The sequence below is a fragment of the Crocodylus porosus genome, unplaced genomic scaffold (genome assembly GCF_001723895.1).
Source record: "Crocodylus porosus isolate Cpor-Errol unplaced genomic scaffold, CroPor_comp1, whole genome shotgun sequence".
Classification (NCBI taxonomy): Eukaryota; Metazoa; Chordata; order Crocodylia; family Crocodylidae; genus Crocodylus; species Crocodylus porosus.
In genome coordinates, this window is record NW_017728916.1 from 21,456,603 (window position 1) to 21,468,088 (window position 11,486).

General features: G+C 35.9%; 1 protein-coding gene across 4 annotated transcripts in view; it reads right to left on the minus strand.

The window, feature by feature from the left end:
- DACH2 (dachshund family transcription factor 2) overlaps positions 1 to 11,486 on the minus strand; it is a 553,736-nt gene that overhangs the window by 162,608 nt on the left and 379,642 nt on the right. For all 4 annotated transcript variants that reach the window (XM_019536472.1, XM_019536475.1, XM_019536474.1 and 1 more), the window contains one exon: positions 8,274 to 8,405. In XM_019536472.1, the coding sequence (XP_019392017.1) occupies positions 8,274 to 8,405 (132 nt within the window). The remainder of the gene's footprint in view (positions 1 to 8,273; positions 8,406 to 11,486) is intronic.

Below are 11,486 nucleotides of genomic sequence, written 5' to 3' on the forward strand. Positions count from 1 at the left end.
GATTTCAGAGTCATTAAACAAAATACATTTCCATTAGTGCTGCTGTAAGAAGATAGGGGAAAAAATGAAGATTAGTTCATGCTGCACCTCTGTTTTTCAAGCTTTGAAGATTTAGACCTCTTGCTCTCTGAGACTATAAATTTGTAAAGGATCGGAGAGGTGACAGACATGTGAAAGCTCAGTTCTAAACAGTTTAAAACATACCACTTGTATATTTCATTAGTTTATCTTATGCTGCATTTAGTTTTGATAGTAAATATAACAAGAACCTGGAGAGGTTGTCTGTGACTAGGTTGTAAGTACCTCTATTTGCGATTAGGATTATTCCTTGTCTTGATTCTTTAAACCAAATTGTTCCAGCAAAATACAAGTATTAAAATGTAAGGTTCCTTGTAAATAATTTTGTCTCTTGATGGAACAAATCTATTTGCTGCTACTTGAAAAAAAAAAGAGCACCAATTCTTAGAATGCAAGTACAGTAACCGACTAAATAAATTAAATAAGTAGATCATGTAATATGTCTAAATTACTGAAATACACACTAAAAGGTTTATGTTCTCCCTTCTCAATGAGTGCATTCAGCTACCATTAATTGTAATGCATCAGTGGAAAAATAACTCAAAATTGCCATTGAATAAAGCATGCACAAACCAGCTCTTACACATTATTTAGTGGAAACTCTTCTTGCAGAAATTTCTTCTAAGACAATATCAACATTTTTGTACTTACCTTTTAAGGTATATTCCAAGTTATGGATTTTAGTTTATACATTCATAAATTAATATAGCATGGGAAAGATAAGAACCAGATACAGATTTAGGGCTTCTTCTCTAAAAATGGATTCTGCAGAATTGTAAAAAAACTATAACAAAAGAACTATAGTGGCAATTATTTATGTTACTTAGAATTGGCTCTCAGTCAGTCCAAATGTGGGTACTTTACTGTATGCACTTAATTTTACATTATGAAATGTAAAAGATGCATTTTAGATTCTGATTTTGTGATAAACTTAAGCATTTAATTTTAACAATAAAAACTTTTCTCCTAAGATCAATGAGTTTATTTACATAGACGCATGATAAAAACCTTGCAGAATTGCAAGTGTAGGTAAAATAATTCAGAGACATCTATAGGAACAAACCCAGTGCAAATTTTTCTTAGATATAATGCTTTAGAGATATGCAATTTTTAAACTATTTGGGACAAATTCTAGTCCATGAGTAAAACAGCAGTATCACACCAATGGTATTTATTCTCTCTCCAAAACTATTTATGAAAGTAAATACTATGTACAACTTAGAAAATAAACTTGAGATTTCAAGTTTAGCCTTCTTACATACAAGGTTTGACTCTCACCAGTAAAGCTGGGCACCACAATACAGAAATAGCTATAAAACTCTACTAAGCAGTAATACAAATTAAATACAATAAAAAGGACTATTCCTCTTGAAACAGCAAATATTTGTTACTAGATCCTTTAGGAGAATAATCAAACTGCCAAGCATAATTTTCCTTCTCCAAGTTTCCTTCTCTTTACAAGCTCGCTCCAGAAATTCTTTATTTCCTTTCTGCACATCTCTTCAGCTGCCTCTTCTCCTCATCACTTCCTCACAATTCCTTCCATCAGTTCCCAACCCAACTGCACCGCTAACCTTACTTGATCTCTGAGTGAACCTACTCTCAGTTTCAGACCTCTGTCTTCACCTTTCTCAGGATGAAATTGTACCTCCCATTCACAGCAGTCAGAACATTGCTACATAATATCTCAATGCCTGTCAAACTTTCTCTCTCAAAATTTTTCTATGCAGAGTCCCCAGTGCACTTTTCCCCATGTCAAACAATCTTGGCACACAAAGTAGGACTTCAGCTAAAGGCATGGAAAAGCTGGTATATTGAATAGCTTTAAAAAAAAATAGATTGGCAACCTCTTTTTCACTATTTGTTCAAGTCATCAGTTTGCTTCTGTTAGGTGGCTGTACACTAGTAGGTCTATTACTTCTAGTTTTTGATTCAGTGTTCCCTAACCTGATGAATGCAATGTCTCTTGTGTCCTACCTGCAGTTGAAGTATGAAAAGCAAATAGTTTCAACCATTTGTGAAACCAATGCAAGTTTGGCGTCTGATGAATCAGCAGAAATGCTGAACTGGTTAGATGAATCATATTACAATACCATGTTGCTTTCAAACAAGTTGAAAGGGGATGAAAGTCAACAAGATGTAACCTGAGACCTAGGCTGCCTGCAGCCAAACAGAAGTAACTTTTGGGTAAAATAGTATAGAAACATAATATATTCAAGACAGTATCTAAGTTATTTTTGGTTGAAAGACAATTAAAGCAAATACAATACATGTGTCATTCTCTCTACAGCTGATCATAAAAATAGCACTGATAGTACTTCACTGTCTTAAGTCAAAATAGTCATGAATATTTCCTTTATTTTTCTATACAAAATTCATCTTTGAAATAAAGGCACTTTGTTCCGATAGCATGGCTAGGTAAAAAATACCTGGTTTAACAACAGATAAAACTTGCTTGATGAAACCTGCATTGCATTCAAAAAGATAAAATAAGTCTGTTCTTTGGTCTTGTCATCTTTACTCTTACAATAAAATAATAGCCTAGGCACCCTGCTTTTAAGAATAAAAGACCTACCTCTTTTGACTTTTCAAGCACTTGAAATTTTAAAAGAGAAAAACTAAAAAATGCTGACCGTGTAATAGCTGGGTATTCATGGTGGGTGTAGAACATGAAAGGTTACAATATGGATCTGTGCCTACGCGTTTCTTTTCAACTTGAGCAGCATCCTCCTGCTTCTGCTAACTCGGCAATCATACAGCTGACAGATTTCTGGGTTTTCTAAATAATGCATGGGATTTTCTTTTAACATGTCAGTGCAAAAGTATCAATTCTGCCCCTGTGTCATTTGTGATGCTGATTTTCCTTGACAGCATTCCATTAAACCAATGAGTTTTTTCCCTCCTGATGGTTCCTTAAATATTCCTCTGAGTGATGTATTTGTGGTTTTTTAAACAGATTGTGAAGGATGTTTGCATTTATGAGAAAACTGCATGGCAGGTACTGAAGAGAAAAAGGAGGGAATAAAAAGACAACACATTTTTCCACAAAGACGTTTTTCTCCGATTTCTCAAATGCCAAAAGCTATGGTGTTTTTTTGGTTTGCTTTATGCCTACCTAACTCAGCTTCTTGTCTGGAAATTAAGCAACAAGAGAGTCTACATGCATAATAACATTTGGGCTTCCTAAGGAAACGACACTGAAACACTTAAAACTGTTTGATATCTCTCCTGGGAAAGCAAAAAGCATTTATTAAATCATGCATGCTAATTCCAAAAGCTGTCAAAAAAGGGGGGGGAAAAACCAACTGTCTTATTTTGTGCAGTGCAGTTTATACAAACAGGTGCTATCACTGATAGTCTCCACTAATGCTTCTTTGATTATGATATTACAGAATAAGGCAACCTTAAAGGATGTTTTGACAATGATAGGAATATGTATTTTTGCTCTCTACCTTTCAGGTTAATTTACCTTCTACTATAAATTAGCTCCTGAGAAACCATAGTAAAAGAACTTTGACCTCAGTGTTAAAACCTTATCCTAGTCAGCTAAGTTCCAGATTTGTGTTTTCAGACTTCCCTTTAACTTAATATTGGGATCAAATACATAATCTTAGTACCACTTCTTTCCAACCAAAGAGAATGGTTTGTGCACCTCATTTCTACAGGATAGTAAAACTGATCTTGTGACTTGCTCATGGCATTTTGCACTCATAGCTGGCATACCTGATTTCAGTGATAAGCTTCGAACTTCAGCTTATTCATTCTCCAGCTGGACCATCAATGACCCTCATGCTGCATGTGTCACCAGTCTCTAGAGCATCACTAGTATTAGCTGCCTTAACCTTTCAGAAGGTAGCCAATTTCTAGGTGGATGTGTCACCTTCAAGTTGACCTCTCTCTAAGGATTTACATAGAGCAATTGTGAAGGAAAAGAAAGATGAAGAAAGATTTCTTGCTATTGGGAATTTGGGATTTTAAGGTAAAGTAAATTTCAACAATCAATCTCCTTACTTAGCCAGCCCTCTGACTTCGACCTCTTTTTCTAGCCCCAACCTGGGGAAGTAAAGCACATTGGATGATCAGATGGGGTGGAAACAAACCTGCAGGGAGTTGCTCACACCGAGAAGCAACTATAATATGAGATTTGAAATATGAGCCACTATACTGGTTGAGGAAATTGTTCAAGCACTTCATGGGATGGCTAGAAAGGTGCAAGTAATTTTGTTCATTTCTAAAGAGGGAAAAAAGGAAAACATATTTTTAAGAAGCTTAGTGTTCTAATATGTAAACAAGGATATGCCCCAGTGTTGATCTCTCTCTGAAAAAATATATCATCTTTCAGTAAAAATCCCATGCAATATTTAATATTTTTTATCAGGAATATTTTTATTATTTCATAATTTTTATATTTCTTCTTTTTACTGTGGTTCTTTTTTCTAGAGTTAATGATTTTAGAGGAAAATAATGTTTGCAATCTTTATTATCAATATTTGTTCCACATCACACCAGGAAGGTAAGCCAGGTAGAAGAAACCATCAAGATAAGACGACAGAAAGATGTAGAAAGAAATAAGCTTTTACTTCCCAAATTCTGGAGTTTCCCTGAATGTTTTTGTAAGATTTAACTGTATGCCTGTCTGTTGCTAGTGAGCCTTATAAATTGGTTAAATTATTATTGTATTTGAAATAGTAATAATCTGAAAATGTGATGTTCAGGCCCAAACAAGGGTTAAGTGAGTGTTCAGCTTCAAGGGTGATTGACAGCTAAAACTCACGTTCTCATCTGATAGCTCCAAAACCTCCCAAGCTCACAGCAATCCAAAATTTTGCAAATGTGACACTTCAGGCATTAACCAAATATAGGCAAAAGTAGGCTTTAAAAGGACATGATAAAGCATCTCTTGTATCTTCCTAATTCTATTAAAGAGAGAAGCCTGCATGTAATGGCATGCCTTTGGAAAAGCTGGGGAATAAAGTTTCAAAATTGTATTCTAAATACTCATGAATGGCAACTTTTAATGAAAAACGCACACAATAGTATCAGAACAACTCCAGGTTGAAAGAAGGCAGAATTCCTAAGCATCTTCTCAGAAAAGTTAAACCACGAAGAGCAGATGGGTAAGCATCATGAGTGAAAACAATAACCGGATGTTTCATTGTAGATTATTTCCAGGGTAGTACTGCAATAAAAAAATAAAAACCAAAACAAAAAAACCAAAACACAACCTATATATTTTTTTTCAAATAAACGTGCAACCTTGAATTTCTTTGTTACAGTTAAAAAAAAAATTAAAAAAAATCAAAGCTTAGAAAAAACACAAAGGAAACAAAACCCCTCTGCCGCTGTATAACTATATTTCTAATTTGACAGCTACAATTATAATCATTCAGGCATCTATTTCCCACAAACTCTCCACAGCCATAACCTTTAGTGATTAATTATAAAGTTCCAGGAGCAATAGTACACAGACTAATTTCCTAAAACAATAAAAGACAGAATTTCTCATTTGGAGCTAAATGAAACACGAACAGGTTGTTATTCATGCTGAAATCTAAATGCAGAGTCATGTTGCAGCCATTACAGAAGCTATTAAACACAACCTCGAATCAAAGAAACTGTAGGTCTGTCTCCTAAAATAAAATGTTTTTTTCACTTAAGTAGCTTTTGACTTGTTTTGTTCCTTTTTACCCTTTGTTAGTAAAAAAATCTTTCAGAATTCAATTTTATTTCCCATTTTGCATTACCATTTTGTTTTTAGTAGTAATTTAAACTGTAGCAGTCTAGTTCAAAACAAACATTTGGTGAAGCTTTCATGCACAGATAATTATTATGGGGTGGTTTCATAGTTTCACAGCACCCATGAGTGAATCAATGTTATAAAGTGTATGCTAACTCTTCAACTAAATGACAGCTCTCTTTCAACTCTTCAGGCCTTATTCCAATCATCTAAGGAAGTTTAGGAGCTTATTATAGTGAGGGTGTGACAGGCAGTCTTGTTGCCTTGCGTAGTAAAATGAGCAGTTGCTGATTTGGTACCCTCTAGAAGGTATTATATCCCTACAATAATCCTAAAAAATTTACTTCTGACTTGAGGTATACCCTTTGTTTTGTGTGACATAGGCATATTAGCAATAATCTTTTAGTGAGAGAGACAAGCCACGTGTTACACAAAATTATCTTTTATAGAAATCAGGAAAAATAAAACTTATAGCATCTTTATCTTATCTTTCTCTTCCTCCTTCTTTCCCTATCCATTCCGAAGCCTGAAAGCAAATTCAGAAGTCCCAAAGTATACACTGAATAACTTTCCCCAATGAGGTAACAGGCATAAGTAAGTTTTTTGCTTTCTTTGTTTTTTGTCTTGTCATTTAATGGGACTGTATGGAACTACCCTGATATTGTGAATACCCCATGAATTCCAAAAAAAGAAAAAAATATAGGCAAAAAGTAACAGCCTTGTATTACCTGCACCTAGGTCCCAATCTAACACCAGTAAAACAAAAAGTGGGAATCCATTGTTGAAAAATTAGTATTGAATCAGTTGTAAAAAATATCACTTCCCCACAAATAAACTATTTTGAAAATATTTTGGTTAATGCTTGCATGGTCATTTCCCATAAAACTTGAAATTATATAACCAGAATAATATTACCTGGATTTGAAATAATCCCTACTGTAAGCATATAAAATATTGCAAATACCAAATAATATAATGTATTTATCTACAACACATTTTAAGGTGTATAATATATAGGTGTATTATCTATAATACATTTTAAGGTTAAAATGTTTTAAAGGTGATTCCCAACAGTTTAAAAAAAATCTCCAACACTAAGCATACACTTATTTTCTTTTGGGAGACTTCAGCTGGGGTGAGATTAAATATATTTTTCTTCTCAATCAAGTTCTCGATGCTCTCTCTTAGCAGAGTATGTTTATGACATCTCAGATATGCAATCAGATGTTAAATTTCTGGAAACTCTACAGGAGTTGAATGAATTTAAAAATATTTTATTTTTACATACATTTTAAAATAATTTTAAAATATTAAGACTGTTATAGTTCAGTACACACTAATTAATTTTGTTTTGAAAAAAGGTGAGTAAGAAGTACTTGTTCTATATAAGTACAGAGAAGTTTTAGGAAAGCATTTATTGCATGTGTGGCAAGTTCAGTTTCTTCAGTATAGACGAGCCTACAGTCAGCTGTTAGCTAGTTGCCGAAAGGCAATACCACTTTTCAGAAGACATTGCTTTATGAATAATTTTTCACGAATTCAAAGTTATTTATTTAGAAAATGAGTCTTAGACTTCCCAGTTTTTGCCTTATTTGTCTAATAAGCTACCACTTCGTTGGTATAATAATTCATATATACAACATACCATCTACAAGCAGACACTGTATTCTTATTATGAAATAGAAGTGTTGTTCCTGTAGCTCCCCATGTCTGAAATAGATCCATCCCAGTCTCTGTTCCCTCTGATATTTCCACTCCCAAGACCTTTGCAATTACCAAAAAGCCTTTCTTCAAAGCATCCATCTCAAATGTCATCTTGAAGCCAAAGCTTGTTAAGTTGTGGCAATTATGTTTAACAATATATTTTAGGAAATATGTTTGGATCATAGGGTTGGAAGGGTCCTTACAAGAGTTTCTATATCATTTTAAGGATATTTCTAGTTCTTTAGGCTATAGCTTACACCTACTTTGCCCCTTTTTCATAGCTTGGGTTATAAATAGCTCTTCTATTTATACAGTAATATGGTATAAAGCTAAATAACTGGCAATTTGCCATTTCTTTCTGTCTGTGCAATGACGGGTGCCCCATACCAACTTGGAAAACCTATATATTTTTGATACTTGCCACAATTTACAGGAAAATATTATACTCAACATTTTGGCATGCGAGAAGTTTTTTGTCACTATAAGCATGCAGAGAAGAGTTTAGAAAGTCTATTTTTTTCAGGTAAGATAAGTAATCCTCAATCATTAGGCAACTTTTCAGAAAAAAATTGTGAGAAGTGTTGTTAGGAGTAAGACTGGGGGAATGTGTACTTGATTCTTAACTGATTTTGGGAATGCACAACTAGCTACAATTGGAACGGTATGACGATACCAGAGATCCTCTCATTTTATGTTTCACTGCACACACAGGAAGACACAGAGCCATTCTGGGTTAGCCAAAGATGCTATTTACCTGCATTAGAATTGAGTTCTTCATTCTCTGATTCTGTTCCATTTTGACTTCCACTTCCATGGAGACTGTTCATTGCCATAAGTTTCATCTTCTGTAACTTCATAGCCTCTGCCATGGCAGCAGCTGTTAGACCTAGAAATAAAAAAATAAATTCAGATACAGCAAACATAAATGGACAACTCATGTCAACAAGAATAACAATATAAAAATAGTTAATTCTGTTCAGACCTCCTTTCTAGTTACTCTACTATTATTATGAGCATCAGCCTTACATTAACTTATTCTACCTATCATTCTTTTTTTAAATGCATACTATAAAGTAGAACTCACAAAAAAGCTCTGGTATTACTTTAACATATTACTTAATGTTGCTTAGATCATATTCTGCTTCCCTTGTGACATAGCTAATAGTATTTCAAGAATTTCCAGAATACTGGTCCTTAAGTTCAAAGGCTGGAGGCCAATCAAAACCATTGGCAAAAGGCATAAAGAATACACTTTTAGCACTCTTCCAGAGTCAGCACTGCAACCATCTGATCTAAATCAGAACTGCTGCTGCCCCTCTGGAAATTGTCTAATTTAATTTTGAAAAATTCAGGTAACTACGAATTTGACCTCCAGGTCACTCAGGAAAGCTATTATAACTCTTCCAAGATAGTTAGACCCTTAAAAATGTATGGCATAAAATAGATAGGGGTGCAAGATTTTCAAGTGGCTCAATAGTTACTTCCTCTGCAAAATAACCTGAAGGGAAGAGAGGTGAAGGAGCCAAGGTGAAGTGGGAGTAGGTTTTGGTTTGCGCTTAATTATCTTGTTTTCTTCGTTAAATTGTTAACACCCCTTATATGTTGTGTTCAGAAAAAGTAAACTTCAAACATTTTTTCATCAGACGCTTTTCTAGACCATTTTCAAATTGTTCTTAAAATGCGCATATTTTGGGTAGAAATAGTTAATTTGAAAGTTTGTCTAATAAGCAGGAAAATATAAAAATAGAAAACTCAACTATCCAAGAGAACTCTTAAACTATTATTTAGAATTCCTGCTGTTTATTTTGGTAGAATTCTAGGCTGGGTGGGCTGTTCTGGCTCCCTCTCAATAGAAGATTGTATAATTCGTCCTGTGCCATTTGTTGAGACAGCGGGCTGGAATGCTTCATATCAGACATAATTTGCAAGTTATTACAGTTGTTCACCAAATCAATGAATTACTTTACCACAAAAAGAAAAAATATACATCTTTGTGCTGCAGTCATTTTTAAAATCCAGAACTTCTGGAATGGATTTCATTTTCACAAAGCTGTAAAGATGTCCCAAGCTGTAAAACCACATGTTCAAAAAACAACAAAATACCCTTGTTTACCTCTGGAAAACACACTCACTAAGGGATGAAGCACTGAGTTTACTGCCTTAATAACTATTGCAGTCTTTACTGTCATACATCAATGAACTAAAAGGCTTTCTTTTAAAAGTTGCAATGAATTTGTTGCATCTGTCAGTATAGATCCTATTACAAACTTCACAAGAGTTCTCACTACTGTAGTTTGGGTGAAGTAAGAAACTGGCCTCCATGATCTTTGGGCCCAATTCTTTTTTTTTCCAGTTTTTTCATACACTTTACTCTGGTATAACTCTCAGTTCCTATGAAGCTACTCATTGATGTAAATCGTAAGTATGATGTCAGAGTTAGGCCAGTTATCAAAACAAACTTACAAAACGTAGCCATTCTCCTCCATAGGCACCCTTCCTCCTTTCTTTCAAATCTCTTTCCTAAGACCCTACTAGTATTCCTAAGTAGGAATTGCATTTATTCATCCAGTTTTTCATTAGCACTACTCAGAAGACCTACTAAACACCAGTTGTCCTGTCTTTTATCCATGAAATGACCAATGGTGATCTTGACAATATAAGCATATTATGTAGAAAATAAGAATATATAACTTTTATTTCAGAAAATATCTTCAACCACCTTGTATTTTAATAAGGTCACTAACTCAGTAAACAATAGACTACTACTCTAGAAGTAACAACCAGAACTCAGTGTAAAAATAAATCAATTATCCATATTTTCTATGGTTTCATAGTTTCATAGTTAGTAGGGTCGGAAGGGACCTGAGCAGATCATCAAGTCCAACCCCCTGCCAGAGGCAAGAAAGAGTACTGGGGTCAGATGACCCCGACAAGGTGTCTATCTAGCCTCCTCTTAAAGACCCCCAGGGTAGGAGTGAGGACCACTTCCCTTGGAAGTTGGTTCCAGATCCTAGCCACCCTGACTGTGAAGTAGTGCCACCTGATATCCAGCCTGAATCTGCTGTCAGCTTATGGCCGTTGTTCCTTGTTACTCCCAGTAGTGCTCGGGGGAACAGGGACTTTCCCACTGCCTGCTGGTCTCCCTTGGCCAGTTTACAGACAGCCCCAGGGTGTTGAGGGAGCTAGCTGGGGTTATTGCAGGGCCCTTGGCATGGCTCTACAAGCGCTCGTGGTGCTTGGGCCAGGTGCCAGATGACTGGCAGATAGCTAATGTGGTCCCCATCTTCAAAAAAGGGAAGAGGGAGGACCTGGGCAACTACAGGCCCATCAGTCTTACCCCTATCCTTGGGAAACTCTTTGAGAAGATCCTCAAGGAGCACATCTGTGATGGGCCGGCTTCAGGGATGCTGCTCAAGGGCAACCAGCACGGTTTCATTAGGGGCAGGTCTTGTCAGACCAACCTGATTGCCTTTTATGATCAGGTCACAAAGGCAATGGATGCAGGTGTTGCCATGGACGTGGCCTTTCTAGACTTCAGTAAGGCCTTTGACACTGTCTCCCACCTCATCCTCATTAAAAAACTAGGTGACTGTGGCATTGATGCCTACACAGTCAGACGGATTGCAGATTGGCTCAAGGGTCATACTCAGAGGGTGAAGGTGGATGGGTCATATTTGACCTGGGGGGAAGTGGGCAGCGGAGTCCCCCAGGGCTCGGTCCTGGGGCCTGCGCTGTTTAATTTCTTCATCAGCGATTTGGACAATGGGGTGAAATGCAACCTGTTTAAATTTGCTGATAATACCAAAATTTGGGGTGAGGTAAGCACACTAGTAGGGAGACTGCAACGAGACCTGGACAGGTTACAGGAGTGGGCTGACATAAACAAGATGCATTTCAATACTGACAAGTGCAGGGTGCTGCACTTAGGCAGTAGAAACCAGCAGCACACTTATAGAATGGGAAACTC